This window comes from Podarcis liolepis, assembly GCF_965112155.1.
Source record: "Podarcis liolepis genome assembly, chromosome: 6".
In the NCBI taxonomy this organism is placed as follows: domain Eukaryota; kingdom Metazoa; phylum Chordata; class Lepidosauria; order Squamata; family Lacertidae; genus Podarcis; species Podarcis liolepis.
The window spans coordinates 40,540,097-40,557,166 of NC_139559.1; the positions used below are offsets into that span (position 1 = coordinate 40,540,097).

Here is a 17,070-nt window from a genome sequence, read left to right on the forward strand (position 1 = left end):
GTCTGAGCTGGTCAGTGCAGAGAGGAAAGGGGGGAAAGATCTAATGGATCCCGAGAGGTTAAGGAACTAGGAATGAAGTGAGGGGAGTGGGAGAAGAGAGACCATAAAATTCAACGAGCTATCGGATCCCAAAGCAAAGCAGGGGTGTTGATGGGCACAGAAGAGGGAAATGAAAACTGAACAAGATATATTGTAAACAATTCATATTCATAAAAAAGATTTGCAGCTTTCCAGGCAAATTAGAAAAGGGGATTTAAGACAAATTATATTGTTAGCTGAATCTGACTCACCTCGTGATGTTAAATAGCAGGGCCAAATATTAAGGGGAGAGGGAACAGATGGAAAATTAATCTGGCTTCTACAGATCTACAGTCATGAGGAGGGTGCTATTAATCTAACTACCTGATCTCTCAGAGAGTCTCATATTGCAGAACTTACTTTTGGGAAATCACCGCACTTCTTTGAATCCTAGTCAATGGGGAAGAATAGCACTGACCGTAGCAGCTTTGTGAACAGATCTTTTCTGGAGAGCACCAGACTCTTTGAGCCAAAGGATGGAGACGGCAACCAGACTATCCTCCACACCCGAGACGAAGAACTCGCCAAGGCTGAGATTGGGGTCCTGGCAGCCATCCTGGTGGTGACCCTGGTGGGGAACCTGGGTGTCCTTCTGGCCATGTACCGGCTAAGGAAGAAGATGAGCCGCATGCACCTTTTCATCCTGCACCTGGGCCTGACCGACCTCGGGGTGGCGCTCTTCCAGGTCCTTCCGCAAATGATCTGGGAAGTGACCTATCGCTTCCAGGGGCCGGATCCTCTTTGCAAGGCTGTCAAGTACCTGCAGGTGCTCAGCATGTTTGCCTCCACCTACATGCTCATTGCTATGACGCTGGACCGCTATATGGCGGTGTGCCACCCGCTGCGCACCCTGCAGCAGCCCAGCTGCCAGGCTTACCAGATGATCGGGGTCACTTGGCTGCTCAGCTGCCTGCTCAGCTTGCCTCAGATCTTCATCTTCTCTCTCAGAGAGGTGCAGCAAGGCTCTGGCGTGCTGGACTGCTGGGCGGAATTCAAGTATCCCTGGGGTGCCAAAGCCTACATTACGTGGATGACCTTGTGCGTCTTCGTGCTGCCGGTGGCCATCCTCACCGTCTGCTACAGCCTCATTTGCCACAAGATCTGCAAGAACCTTCGAGGGAAGACACAGAGCTGCGGTCCTTGTCCTGCCCCTACGACTGCGGCTGCTGCTATTTCTTATACAGCCACCATTCAGAAGGGAGCAGAGTGCCAGTCTGGCTCCCGGGTCAGCAGCGTGCGCACCATCTCGAGGGCAAAGATCCGCACTGTGAAGATGACTTTTGTCATAGTGATGGCCTACGTCGCTTGCTGGGCTCCCTTCTTCAGCATGCAGATGTGGTCGGTGTGGGACAGGAATGCCCCGAATGACGGTGAGTGTCTTTGAGGAGGAAAGAGAGAGGGTCAGGATTCAAAGACTCACCCTGCTTCCTACATCACAGTCAGAGCAAGCTCTGGACCTTAGTCAGGCCTCCATGTGGTGATCAAGTATAGCGTTTTCTTTCATATCCATCCCACGGGGGGGGGGGGCGGGCGGGGAAGTGCTCTTCTGATTAGATGAGTAAAACCACCCAGAAGAAAACAGATTTAATGCAACACTCGCAAATAGGTATACAGTACAGACACACTTCAGTGACTCCCTGTCTCTCGCAGCAAATGCACACCAGCTCCTGATTTGCACATGCAACCTGGGAGAAGGAAATCTATCTATCATTCATTCATTCATTCATTCACTCACATCGGGCAAGAAATGTTTCCCCCGACACACACCAACCTACATTTCACCCACCAGCATAGTTAGATGCAATGTCTAGGCTGATCTCTGTCACAAACACACATTTACAACTTGTACCGTATTCTAGTACCAACTGCATTGCTCTGCATCTCCATCTAGCTTTCATCAAGGCAACACGGAAACGACTGTTTTCTAAAAGATTTGTGTGTGGTGGGGGAGAGGGGGTGGTTTTGCCTGTACATTATTATTTTCACTACGGTTACAGGATACGCCTACAATTATGGTTTTGAAGTAAAATAATAACATCACATGCTGTTGAAAAATTGGTTGCTAAAACAGAAATGCAGATGTGTGAACTAATAAGCCATCATGATTGTAGGATATACCCTCATGGTGTATAATTTGCCTATTTTGAGTTCTTTACAGAACATAGAATCAGATTATGCTTGGATTTGTTACCTAGAGAAAGATTATATAGATGTTCAAATAATAATTTTTTTAAAAAGCAAGCAAAAGAGAGAATCATTAAAAGAACCGAGCACAAGAGCATGATCCCTTGCCTAGAGGATTTAAAATGAAACCCAAACAGTGTGGTCAGCTAACGAATAGCTGATGGTTGGTAGCTAGTGGAGTCATTAGAGTGCCGGGTTTAGACTCTCAAAGACCTGAGTTCTAATCCTCCTTCAGGCACAGACTATCCTATTTTACACATTGCATGTTGGCTCCTATGTATAACTTTGTTGAGAATCAAAACCAGTTCCAACTACCTGCCGCATGTACCTGTAGAATACTAGCAGTGTGACAAATGTCACATCCACGCCTTCAGTATAATCCTTCCCTATGCAGGCACAGTGATTTCTGAATAGGACTTAAAAGAGCCCTGTATGTTACTCAGTTTCAAGCCACACTCGCACACCCCTCTCTATCCTCTACGCAGACAAGTAAGAGGCATCTTTCACATTTAAGGACATCGTTATTACACGCAATTGTATTTTACATGTCTACATCTGCCAGAGACATACCACACATTTTTTATTTGCATGGAGTTGGTGGGGGGTAAATTAACTGCCATTGTTTCCATTTCAGAGTCCAGCAATGCAACTTACACCATCACCATGTTACTCGCCAGCCTCAGCAGCTGCTGCAACCCCTGGATTTACATGTTCTTCAGCGGACATCTTGTTCATGATATCATGCACTTTTTCTCCTGCTGTGGGAACCTTCACTCCAACCTCAAGAGGCAATTCTCCAATGGCAGCCTCTGCAGCCGGAAAACCACTATCTTGACTCACAGCCCACAGAGCACCTTGATTGCGGCTGGTGCTGATGCTCAAATGCAACTGGAGAGCTTAAAAGATTTCTACCAGCCCTATGAGGAGGACACAGTGACTGAATCAAGGGAGCTCTAGAGTATAAGCTTGGGCCACTGTTTGGTAGTTACTCTGTGCCAGGAGCTCTGAATGGTAATGGAGAGCAGGGGAACCTGATGGTCTTATCATGTATGGGATTTAAGTCTATCTTTCCGCAAGAGCTTTGTTCTGCAGAAACTTGAGAGTTGGCAAAGAATACCTGCATCCCATTTATACTTATGTGTAATATATTGTGGACTTCTAGGTAGTCCCTGTCAGAACACAGTTCTGAGCCAGATAGATCTCTGGTCAGATCCAGCAAGGATCTCCTTATGTTCTTACCTGTCACTATGGCTTTTCTATCAGACCTGAGCCACTTCTTTCTCAAGAATGCTGGTTGCAAACAAGCTGCTCAGTGGTAAGCTGATACCTTTCTGTGCTCCGGCTATGGCTGTATGCACAGTATAGCACATTTGAAACACATTTTTTCCCCTTAAAGAATTCTGGGCACTGTAGTTTACCCCTCACAAAGTTACAATCCCAAGCAATCCTACAGTGGCCAGAATTCTGTGAGGAAGGAAATATGTTTCGAATGTGCTTTAGGCTAAAGGTACTCAGCCTAGATGTGTGCAAAGTACCCACCGGCGAAACAAATGGTTTTGTACAGGACACAAATCCAGTTGTAACACCTCCCAGTCCCTCCCTCCCTCCACTGCTGCTTTCTCCCTCACCTCCCTAGTAACAGCAGGCATGACTCTTATTGCACTCCACACCAGCAGGAGAAAAGAGTAGGCAGAAATAAAAATGCTTGACCACTAGAGAGGTGGCATTGCTCTTGAACGGCTGCTCTGCCCACATTCCCCTCTGGCCATACCCACGCCTGTCATCTTGTCTTGCCCACTTTTGCCTCTGGCCCCAGCCACCATTGGCAGAAGGATGCCTAGGAGAGAATGCAACCTTCACACTGAAGAAGATTCCTTACCCCTGACTTCATGCTCCACCATGATAGCGGGAGCCAAGTTATTACCAAGTGCAGGAGGGTTTGCTTATGCACTAGTTCCCTTCTCTGCTCTCCCTTTCTTCCACCACCCCTATATAATTGGAAGACGGGAAAGTGAGGTGAAAGTGACAGCCATACTTTGAACGCCACATCAGCCTCACCATCAGTCAGAATCATGTGGTATAAAAATTCATGTTCTTTCTAAGCGGGGACAAACCAAGGTTTTGAGCTCCCCTAGAAGAATTCAAACTAAGCCTTAATGTAATAATTCATAATTATGGAGTTAAATATTGCATCCAGTTATTATGGGTTGGAGCTAAGACTCCATCCTGTAGCTTGCTATTGTGGTTACTTTTATTTTCCTATGTTGTTGTTGTTGTGTTGACCTGTTCATCAATAAACAACCTCTTGTCCTGGGCTTACAAAGTGAGTAAACTTGACTTATATTAAATAAACAAGAACTTAACACATTCTAACAGTATTTTCTCACAGAACAATTAGAAGTGTTTATGGACATTCCAGCTATTACAGCTTCTCAGTCAATTTGTGTCAATGGCTTCACTGCCTCAAGCACAAAGCAATACTATAAGGACTGACTTTAAATACTATACAAAACACCTACTGGTAAGTCCATACCCCTTCCCCAGCCTTTGCTGTGCCCATGTGTAATGAAATAATACTTTACCCTAGAATACATGGTTTATTTTATTTTATTCAGAAAAAGGGGAGGAGGATACAATGCAAGAGAGACCAAAGCTTTTTACTTTATGACAATATATTTCTATCAAGCTTTATATGTCATGTTATAATAGTTTATGAAGAAAGGCCATTTTTTGGCAATGCATTTTTATTGGGGGGAGCAATTGCAGAGCTGTCACTCCTTCTGTACATTGCATTACTAGCTTTTCAATCTTGGCTACATTTTAGGATTGAGGAAATGAATGTAAGCTGCAGGTTTTTACAATATCTGCCCTGGGCTGTCTTTTCAGAGATTATTAAATTCATTATTAATAATCTGCAGCTGTTTGGAATCTATTCAATTAAATCAGATTAAAAAGATTAAATAAAATTAATCGTGGATTTAAATCCAATTCAAGTTTCACTATTCCTAACACAGTTATAACAATGTAGCATCAAATAAGTATAAGCTATCCATCAGCCCTGCCATGAAGCATATGGAGCAGATCTGCAAAAGGATATTGCACTTCCAATATTTGCAATATGTTTCTGAAAACATCTCACTAAGCTTCGTGGGTGGCAGATGCCATCTAAATAATCATTTATACTGTGCCTCTCAAAGCAAGAAACTTAATGGTATCCTTTTTGCCAAATAACATGCATGACATGTTTAAATGAAGGCTAAGGTTTCTGACTCTGAAGCCAGCTTCAGCAGGCTGGAATAAGATTTTTTAGCATTATTTTTAGGCTAGCCATAACAGACAATTCCTTTACCCTGCCATGGGTATCACTCCCAAAGTAAAAGGCTGAGATGCAAGAGGTCTGAAGGATAGTGCTGACCCATTCGGTTTCAAACAAAATATTGTATTTTGGAGTTGACTTCCCCATTGACATTGCAAAAAACATGAACAACATACATTTCAAGCACATGACTTCCCTCAAAATCATAACCCTATGAAGGGAAAATTACAGTTACCGAGATTCTTTGGGGAAGTTGTATGCTTCAAATGTATGGTGTGTACACAGCCAAAATTATTTGGGGAACAGCTTAAGCACCAAAGAAAATGAAGGCGGAATTTCATTTCTGCAGAGAGCAAGACTCCCCATAGGAATACAACACAAATAGCAAAGGGTCAAGCTTTCGATTTCCCAAACTAAAATATGAAACTACAATACTACAATACACACAGATCCTCTGTGTTGTTTACAGACAGAATTAAAGATATAAAAATAGGGAGTTTTGGTCATTATTTTTACTCATTTTAAATAAATAAAAATGTCACTTTTTATTTGACGTCTACTTTACAATTTTCTCTTTTATATATCTGCCAGAAAAGATTTCACTTTGTGCATCTGATGAAATGGGCTCGAGTTCACAAAAGCTTATGCCTTCATCTGTACTGAAGAAGGCAATTCATGAACAGCTGGTCCTACTTAGGTCCGAACGAGAAGCAAGGGGGCAAGAGCGTGATCAGAAACCAGCTTTTCTTTCCTAGGGAGACACATTCTCATAGTGTCTGTGATCGCTTAAATCTTCATTGCTTCTTCCCAAGCTGGTGCCATTCACGGGATCTTGGAACACAATGGTTGTATAATTGATTTCATCTGACCCGGAATGCTGAAGTACAGGTAAAGCATGCTGAAATTCAAACATACAGGGTAATAGTCAATTGTGGTTCAAGAATACCAACATACAGTCACTCTGTACCACTGTGTGATTATGCCAATCCCCTGTGTTATGCAAGAGCTGGTATAGCATAGTGATGACTAGACCATTAGAGAACTGTAAGGATTAAGAATGTAAGATGTTAGTAGCACAAGCCATCATAGCAAAGAAGTACTGTCTTTTGTCTCTTCTGAATCATCTAGCTTCCTTGGATGAATCTAGCTTCTAGGACTGAGAGAGACACAGGCCCACAATGACTCTCTCTTTCGATCTTTTCAGACGACTTTATTTATTCCGCCAGCTAGTGAAGTGACTCCCATTGAGGTACACAATAACATTTTGATTATCTCCACTTTGACTACCTTGATCTCCTGATTGTATATTCACAGTATACATCAGAGCCTGTACCATCTGATGTAATCAATAGTCTTGTTTATATGAATATTTTGGGATGCCCTCTAATATTGTATATTGTTTCATTTTACTACATCTCTGAAAGATAAATAACATCTTAACCATTATTTTTAAGAATAAAGGAATGATTCATTGCGAAATATCCTTGAAATTTGCCCCAAAAGCCTCTAAGTCCTGGTATACCAACGTAAGATTAGCATTAGTATAGCAATCGTTGCAATTCAGGTGAGATGCTGCTGAAGGAAACGCCATTACCTTTCTGGCAAGAGAGCACAGTGAGCTTTCTGAGCTGCTACCTATGACAAAGAAAAAACATTATTGCCATAACAGTTTAAGTATTTGAGATAGGCAGAAGGGAGATTGGATTTGAAAGCAGAGACAGTAACAGCTATGCTATGGGTGGGATTCAACATTTATAGGGGAGGTGTTTGACTTGCATACTGTGAAACAAGATGAGAGTGAATTTCATGCACAGATCTGGGGCAAATGAAGAACAACCAACTCCCTCCGTCCACAGGTGAATGAAGGGTGGTTTTAGAGATTTTAAATAAATCCAATATACTTCCTGATGAATGTTCTTAGGATCTATAAGATCCTAGGCTGCTTACCAAGCTTTGTCCAAGGTACAGTTTCAGAGATCCCTACTTCTAGTACCTTCTGACCAGAGAAAGGGTTTTGTGGTTCCTAGCAAATCAGATCACCCTGGCTCCAAGAGATCTTATAACCTTTGGATCCCATGCCAAAGTTTATTAAGCAATTCAGCTTTCATCTGAAGGACCATAGGAACTATCTACAGCTACCAGCATCTGACTGTGGCTAGAGATATTAATTGACTTTGTATTTTAGCACCTGGCACACCTGCCAATGTATGTTGGTGGTATCTGTGAGTTCTTGGAAAGGGATGGGTCTGGCAGAGCAAGCTTTGGCTGAAAAAATAACACGTTAGAAAAGGAAATGCTTTTTGGTCAGTGTGGAGACATCTTGCCATTTCAGACAAGGGGACAACTGTTGATTGTGACACTGGAAGATTCTTTTCCAAGCTGAGGACTTGCCTGCCACAAAACTGTCTATTTGAAAATGTGGTCCTTGTCCCTGCTGGGCTTGGCTTGGGTTTCTCGGCCATGGAGAGGGCAACTCCAGCTGAGAGGATGGCATATTCCCAGCTAAGGCATTGTTGGGCTTCTTGGCTCTGAACCCAGGCTGTCTTCTTCCATGGTGTTTATAGGCATGTTGCTCTGAAACAGAGAGTGCAGTCCTAGTTAGGATAATATTCCAATAAGAAACTAGGAGTCCCCCTCATCAGTGCTCTACACTCCTCGGAGGCTTCTGCTCCCATCTCACCATGGCACACACATGGTCAGGGTCAGCATCAGACCCACCACTGATCTCATGAGTTTGCCCCCGGGCCCCTTCTTGCACTTACAAGCAATGGGGGAGATATGGTCTCCTCTGCTAGACCAGGTCAGGACAATGGGAAGCAGTGCTACTAGTGAGAACTATTGAATGAAACCTCACTAATGGCATCTCACCCATCCCATTGCTTTCAGTGGAGCTACTCTGAACAGAACTCCAATCTGGATCCATCATACAGTGGTGCCTCGCAAGACGAAATTAATTCGTTCCGCAAGTTTTTTCGTCTAGCGAATTTTTCGTCTTGCGAAGCACAGTGTCGGAAAAGTTTTGGAAAAGCTTCAAAAATCACCAAAAACCTCAAAAAAGGCTACCACACCGCGTTCTATGAGTTGCTCCTCGAAGTCAAGTCGCAACTGTATTAACAGTGTTAAGAAAAAGGAAACAAACTTGCAAAAAACGCAATATGTTTTCGTCTTGCAAAGCAAGCCCATAGGGAAATTTGTCTTGCAAAGCAGCTCAAAAACCACAAAACCCTTTCGTCTAGCAAGTTTTTCGTCTTGCGAGGCATTCGTCTTGCGGGGCACCACTGTATAAGGCCTTATGGCCCCAAACCAACTCTGGTCTGTTGTGCATATGGGATCAGCACTGTGCATACTTCAAGGTGATCAGCATAAAACAAAGCAGCTACAACAATTTAAACAAGTTCAGACCAGCATAAAATCATGCTAGGGAGAATTTGGTGCGAAGACTAAAGCACCTGGTGGGCTGCAACAGAAAGGCGTGGGAGAATGAGGTGGTCTTCACCTGGTGCCTAAAATATCACAGTGTGGGTGCCAGGCAAGCTTCTTTGGGGAAAGCATTCCTAAGTGGGACCCTCTCCCTGGTAACCACCTGCCTCAGGTGAGCCTGTATAGGTGAACCTGTACAAGGACTTCTAAAAGAGATATCAAGGGCAGGATGTCAGTGGTGGGTTGGGTCAGAGGCAGAAGTGGATGGGGACTGTTTCCTCTGCACAGTAGACTACATTCCACACAAATCAGAGTTTTCTGTTCATCCATCCTCCCATTCTTAAGATTCCTTACCTGCTTCCATTACCATAGTAAAGGTAAAGGTACCCCTGACCATTAGGTCCAGTTGTGACCGACTCTGGGGTTGCGGCACTCATCTCACTCTATAGGCCAAGGGAGCCGGCGTACAGCTTCCAGGTCATGTGGCCAGCATGACTAAGCCGCTTCTGGCAAACCAGAGCAGCACACGGAAACGCTGTTTACCTTCCCGCTGGAGTGGTACCTATTTATCTACTTGCACTTTGATGTGCTTTCAAACTGCTAGGTTGGCAGGAGCAGGGACCGAACAACAGGAGCTCACCCCGTCACGGGGATTCGAACCGCTGACCTTCTGATCGGCAAGTCCTGGGCTCTGTGGTTTAACCCACAGTGCCACCCACATCCCTCCATTACCATAAGGTCTTCATAAAATATACTAGTATAAAAAAACAAAAAGTGTAAAAATAATTTAAAAGAGTTTGACATCCACACAACTCCTCATTGAGGTGAACAAGAGATGTTATCACAGTTCAAGGAGACCTTCCAGCCCAGAAAAAGCAGTTGAGGGCAACCAGGCCTGTTGTGGGTCATGTGCAGGATCACATATGGCCCATGGGCTTCAGGTGCCCCACCCTTAATGTAGGATCATCAGGTTTCCTCTGTTCATTCATGGTACAAATCTTCCATATATGAATGGGATAATGATGATCCAAGAGAACTGCTACATAGGGTGCAGTAAAGCAGAAAATGGACGAATTACAGAAAGCTAGTGAAGGGTTGTCATTATGCTAAGCAGGACAGCTGCATCAAAAGTAAAAAACTCAGGAATGGAATAGAACAGACCAAGGCTGAGCTCATATAAATTAAAACTTGTACAGGACAGTGTTACCTATTTTCCTGCAGAGTTTGGCATAGACTAGTACAACCACAACAACACAGGCTATGGAGGTTACGGTAGATATGACAATGCTTTCCCACAGCTTGGTACATCTAAGAAGAAGAACAGATTGATATTGTTAAGGCTCACAAGGCAGGGTGGTTGATACATAATTGCAGCAAGAACATTGTTTTTTGTGCCTGATCCAAAGTTCCAATGCACACCAGGCATAGAGTTCCATGAATTGGCATCTCCATGTATTAGACAGAAGCCCTGCACCATATTTCTCCTATAATTTAACAGCTCTCCTATAATTTAACAGCTCTCCAGATTTTAAGAAGCAAGATCCCTGTCTTTGAGAAAAGCTGTCTTTCTATACAGCGCAATGCTGGCCCCACTAAGTTTTACAGCAGGAATGGGGAACCTGTGGTCCTCCAGATGCTACTGAACTACAACTCCTATCATCCCTAAAACTGGCCATCCTGGCTGGGGCTGATGGGAATTGGAGTCCAACACCATCTGGAGGGCTACCGGTTCCCCTCCCCTGTTTCAGAGAAACAGTGAGGAAGGTTCCATACATTATCATTCTAAGGACAAAAAAACAGGATTGTTTCGAACTACTTTGGAATAATTATACAATTATATATTAGACTTTCAGTGCATTCCAAACCCAAGATCCACTGGGATAAACAAGTTCAAACTAGGCAGATCTTGAGCTGTTCTGGGGATACACTGGTATACACAATCCAGCAGAATTGGAGCTATGATGGCTCAGCTGGGGCTCAGCCGATGGAACAGGATCTGGCAGAATTTACATGAGCAAAAGTCTGCAACAGGGAGCGTTCCAGGAGTGTGGCATATTCATTGGGACTGGTAGGATAGAAAACAAGGAGGTTGACAGTAGGTGGCGCCAGAGTCAGTGACAGGCAGGGCAACACTGAGATTAAGAAGGAGGAAGATGACGCACAGTGCCAGCCCCTGGACTGGTTGTAAGTAAAAGTCAGGGCAGGTGGGGGCTGGCTAAGGGTGGGTTGAGGTTGGTGGGGCAGTACCCCATTCACCCCAGTTGGCCAGCCTCCACAGCTTACACCTACTGCAAACCTCTTTCAGCTCAGCCATCTGACTTGGCACCTTGGAGGAATTCCCCCTGGCCCAAAAGGTGCTGTAAATCAAACTCTATTTTAAAGGCTTGTTTAAATCTGAACTTATGAAATGGTTTATTGCTGTTCATCATGATGTAAGCATAAGACTGACATAACTTAAACACGACATGGGATTCTCCATCTTGAACCTTGCTTGACCTTGGTACAAGCCTGATACCAGCCTCCTCTTAGGAAATACTTCACACCTCGTAAAAGTCAACACATGCCAATCAAGTCGCTAGCAAAGTCTATTCAAACTCCTGAATGGATGCCTTCACGTTAATGGTGGTACAGGAGGCCGGCAAGGAGATGGCCAGGTTTGGTTAATGGAGGCTATCCCAGCTTTTTAACTCTTTTGATAAGCAAATCACAACATAAAAATACATGATAAAGCACAAAAAGCATGATAAAAACAAGAACATTTACCCAACTTTGGGAAAGCAACACAAGGAATGGGGGGGGGGGAGTCACATTTGGGCTTTGCTCCCCCCCCCACGTGACAAGGCAGTGTGTGGCCTGTGGGCTCTGTGTCAAACTCTCTGGCCCAGTTGGTATGAAAAATTGGACTGCCCTGCACTAGCACAATGGGGATTCCACCCACCCACCCAAATCGGTTCTTGGGGCTTAGGAGAAGCACATAGAGGGGAGAAGAGCGGAGATCATAATGTGTGGTGATGTCTGTGCTGACAGAACGATCATAGTAGTGCCACACTGAATTCTACCAAATAGTTATCCAAGAGGATTTCTGTGATGATCTGTGCAATAACTCCTTGACACAAACTAACTTACTTCTCACTCATTCTTTTGGCAAAGTGTCTGGACAAGCCCACAGCTCCTCCTGCAACTGCTGAGTTGCTCAGAGTCCTAGACAGAAAAAGAAGATGCATCAAAACAACATACGTGCTTGTAGTTAGCTCTGAAATTGATAGAACTAATTCAAACTGCTACACATTGTCCCACCGATGTGCCCTGCCCTTGCTTGTGCCTTTAAGAATATCCACTGGGCCTCCATCATGTCTAAGTGGAGAGGTGACTTTTCTCACTCCCCCAGCCTGGCCATGTCTAGATACACAAGGTAAGGAGTATGCTCATGGCCTAGCAGGGACCACTTTGAGAGTACCATATTTTTCTGTGTAGAAGACTAGGGTTTTTTACCAAAAAAAAATAGGCTTAAAATTGGGGGTTGTCTTATACGGGTAGTGCTGAGGGGTGTCTTCTTAATCTGGAGTCCCCAAAAATAGGAGGTGTCTTATACATGGGGGCATCTTATACACAGAAAAATATGGTAATTAAGATTTTGATGGCCCCCATCTTCTTGCCATTGACACACACACCATACATTTAAAACCCCAAGAATATGGGAACTGTGGTTTGTTAAGGGTGTTGTAGCTCTGTGAACACTCAGGCATTACATGCATGAGATAGCACTGGCGGGAATTAGCACTAAACGTTCCCTTACATTCTCCCATTCTGCTTTGTTGGCTCCCAGCCTTTGAGAAGACAAAATAGATAATTGCATTTTAAGGAGCATATAATAATGGCCAAACACATTAATCAAAACTGAATATTCATGTACTGAGATAACATTTTGAAACTTCTGAGAGAATCACGAGGGAAATCAATTTGAACTTAAATTATTTTAAGTGATCCTCAGTTAACAGAAAATTTGTTTCCTTTTTCAAGTTATAGTGATGGATACAGTAGCTGATGCATCTTAATTCATGCTTCATTTATAGAAAAGGCTGAAACACCTAGAATGTGTAATTTTTCAACCTGTCTAAATTCAGTGTTTATTGGACTGGGCCTTCCTAAGATTGAGCCAATCCATCTGTTCACAGTCACCCTGTAATATTAGAGGGCTTTCTCCACTGCAGAATACCCTCACTTATGAGATGTTACTGGCACCAACCCTGATTTTCTTTTGATGCCAGATTAAGACCTGGTTGCTTTGTCAGTCATTAGGAATTCTTAATTGTTCTGCATAGTCTGGTAATTTTAAGATTGCTGATGTTACCTAAGGATTTTATCTTTTTTGTTAAAATTGTGTTTTAGATAGAATTATTATACCCCACCATGAGACCAATATGATACTTTTAATAAATAAAAACAATTAAAAATGATATGTGAAAGAAGGGTTGCTGTTTGATGTGTTGACTTACAAATCCTAAATGTTAGAATTAGTGAATCAGGACATCAAACAGAGTGAAACCCAGCCAGATGGGCAGGGTATAAATAATAAAATTATTCTTATTCTTATTACAGTATTATTATTACTCTTCTTTCCAAAACCAAAGCACAGAGACTGTGCACCAATAATTTGGCTTGATCAGGATGAAATTATATGTGTGAACAGCAGTAATCTTGGACCATGTGAGGCAGTTGGATTTGGGTTCCATGAAAGGAAAGGAAAAGGTCAGTTATCTAACTTATTGTGGTATTTGTACTCCCAATCTCTAATTTTAATGTAACTGTTTAACAAATATATTTATTAACCACTTAATACCAAAATATTCTCTAGGAGGTTTACAAAAGCTAAACCAAAGAGAATATAAAGTAAACAACAGGACCATAAATATATGTCATCTAAAATACAGTCCCCTGTAATAAAAATTTAAAAAAGCAAAAACATAGAAGCACACTTTAAGAGCCAGGGAAAGCCTTTCAGAACAGATGCGTATGCAATTTGAAGTTCATCACAGTTAGTGCCTGCAAGTGGGAGAATATTTATGAGGGTCAGTGCTCTGCTACTAAGAAAGGATTAAACAATAGTCTACCAGTGATGGCATAGTCAGTAAGGTCTTCCCTGAAGATCTGTCTTAAGGTTCATTTGTTCTTGCATGGGAATGTTACATCCCAGTTCAGCCAGGTTTAGCAGAAAACATCTTGTAGATGAGGTGCTACTCTTAACTGACACTTTCAGCCATCAGGAACCTGATCTTGACCATCCATTGGCCTTATGTATGTTATTGCTTTCTGCTGAACTATACTGGACTTTGAAGCTAATGAGGGATAATTTTTGTGTGAATAGTGCCCACTGCTATGCATAACTGGTTCTTTCTTGAATTTGGCCTTTGACTTCTGAACCAAAACTTAGCTTTGACTGCTCTTGGGTTCTGATGTTGTCCCCTAGAGAGGATGATAAAGGATCTTAGGCAGCTCTGGATGAAGATGAAGATGGGGGAATGGACGCATAATTTCTTTTTCTTAATATTTGTCATGACAGCAAAAAAAAAAAAAAAAAAAGTGTCCCGAAGAAAACAAAGAGCTTCTTTAGTGCGTGATGGCACATCGCAATTTATATGCTGCTATTAATTATAATGTAATTTTACCATGGCATTTGCTTCCATTTATCAGAGACTATCTCAAGATCTCTACAGAACAGAGAGTCTTCCATTTATCACACTGAAAGAATCTTGCGGCCGATGGAAAGGGAGGATTTGTTTTATTTGATTCAGTTTCAACATTTTGTATGCAATGCTCATTGCAACTTTCCCAACAAATACATTTTTCTCTGGGGGTTTAACTGGTGAGCACTGTGGCGCTCTTGCCATTAGTTCTTGCCTTAAATTAGAATTTTAGGGGATCCTTGTCTCAGTGTACATCTTCCATCTTGGCTCCTCAAATGCTTTAGTGCTAATTGTAATTATTATCCAGAATTTTGTTTCTCGAAAGCCTCACTTCCTGTTCAGCTGCATCAGGGTTTCAAATGCAAAATGATAACTACTTCTTTATTCTGTGCTATTCAGACCACATCCGGAGCACCACATCTAACTGGAATCAGTTCAGAGGAGAGCAAGAAAGGTGATCAGGGGTGTGAAAAGCAAAGTACAGGAGGAAAAGTTGAAGGACCTGCATATGATCAGTCTTGGACAAGAGAATAATTGCAAATGTTGACATAATAGCAAATGTTGCCTTTCGTCCACAAATTTCACTGCACTGAAAGTGCAAAGCACAATGAACCAAACACCATTTCTGTATAAGCCACTTCCAATAGGAGGTTTGTTTTCAGCTTGTGTTATCTCCTGGATTTCAGCTGCATTTTCATTACGCATTACATCTTTGTGAAGAACAAATCTGATGTGGAGGATTATTTGGGGTAATGCAAAACTTCCTAGGTTCATTCTTTATTAGAGATAGGAAAAACCTCTGTTTGAAACCCTTGAGAGGTGCTGCCAGCCAGTATAGGAGGGGATGAGGAACCAGCAGTCCTCCACATGTCGTTGGGCTCCAGCCAGTGGATGATGGGAGTTGCAGTTCATCAACATTTAGAGAGGCATGGGCTCCGCATCCCTGGTACAGTCAATACTGAACGAGAAGGACTAATGGTCCAATTTGATATAAAGTAGCTTCCCACATACGTTGTGTGGAGATGGATCAGTACATAGGTAAATAAACAGATATGCAATGAAACTGATTACATTTCATATAAAAATGGAAAATATTATACCCAAAGCTGTTGCAGAGAGCATTCACATAGAAATCCATTTCCTTTCCTTTTAGACTCCTTCGGATTCTACTTACCCACTGAGTTAGGCAATCTTCACTCTAGAATACCATTCCCTGCTAGCTGTATCATGAATAATTCCATTTTGTAGCGATTCCTTCCCGCAAGGATCCTTCTGCAGTGGCAGTCATCTGCAATTGATTCATTTCCTACTGCAGCGTGAAAGCTACTACTCTGGCTGATAGTGATCGCAGAAATGTGGAAATGTGCAAGAGGAAATTACAAAGACCCCCTATCCAAAAATCAGTCACAGGCAGCTTTGCATAGCTGCTTAATGTTAGATTACAAAATGAGATTGGGGGGGGGGGGGGACGGGACCGATAGTCATATAAGGAGATATGAAATCTGCCCACCGAGTTCTCAGAAGTTGACTTGCCTTGAGGAAGAGGCTTCAGTTTTTCTTCCCTATTCTCAGAGCACTTTAGCGTTTCAGGGTTTGGATGCTATGCTATGATTATAGTGGTGAGAGCAGGGGTTGCCAACCTTTCTGAGCCTATGGACACATTTACCAACCAGGGAAATTGTTATGGGCACCACACACACACACACTGCAAGCTGTTCTAGTAGCTGCAACAGAATGCTAATTTCAGAAGGGGAAGGGAGGGGACCCTTTGGGCACCAAGGAAGGCCTCTGCAGGTCCATGGGGTGCCTTGTTGGCAACCCCTGTGTTTGAGTGTCGGACCAGGGCTGGGGTGATCTGGGTTCAAATCCCCACTCTGCTATGAAGCTCACAGTTACCTTTTCTCAGCCTAACAGACCTCACAGGGTGGTTGGGAGAATAAAAGTCAGGCGGGGGCGGGGCGGAGAGAGAAGCATGTATAAATCATCCTGTTCGGAAGATTAGGATAACAGTGTCAAGGGTGCAAATATGTGGGTCTTCAGGGCTTTCTCTATAGCTAGCATCTGTCTGTCAACCATTTTAATTGTCTGTGTGACAACCAGGTATGCTATGAGTGGTCCTTGCTATACCCAAATTCTGGATTCTCTTTCTTTAAGACTGAATAGTGTAGCTTACTTAGAAGATAAAATGTTTTCTTTTCTTTTAATGCTCTCTTTCTAATTCTCCCTGATGCTTAAGCTTTCGTAATAGAGCATATTAGTTTGGAATGTGGGCTTGGTGCTCCCTGTGTGGTAGATCACTGGTTCATGCTATGTGCTCTGGTCCCTGGGAGGCAATGGGAAAACAGGCTGGGATGGGGCTGGGATGGTATTACCTAGACAGATTTAGCT

The 17,070-nt window shown here is 43.0% G+C and overlaps 1 protein-coding gene and 1 long non-coding RNA gene across 2 annotated transcripts; one reads left to right on the forward strand and one right to left on the reverse strand.

The window, feature by feature from the left end:
- Positions 1 to 436: 436 nt before the first annotated feature.
- On the forward strand, positions 437 to 3,645 carry AVPR1B (arginine vasopressin receptor 1B). The gene is made up of 2 exons (XM_083511291.1): positions 437 to 1,448; positions 2,897 to 3,645. Exons 1-2 carry the CDS (start codon positions 476 to 478, stop codon positions 3,217 to 3,219), a joined length of 1,296 nt encoding a protein of 431 aa, XP_083367417.1. The 5' UTR covers positions 437 to 475; the 3' UTR covers positions 3,220 to 3,645.
- A 1,201-nt stretch (positions 3,646 to 4,846) lies between these two features.
- LOC310709450 lies at positions 4,847 to 16,012 on the reverse strand. Its single transcript, XR_014527519.1, has 5 exons — positions 15,857 to 16,012; positions 12,125 to 12,199; positions 10,206 to 10,306; positions 7,173 to 8,152; positions 4,847 to 6,476 (listed from the first exon to the last, which is right to left on the reverse strand). It is a non-coding gene; the product is annotated as an uncharacterized lncRNA (long non-coding RNA).
- Positions 16,013 to 17,070: the final 1,058 nt, after the last annotated feature.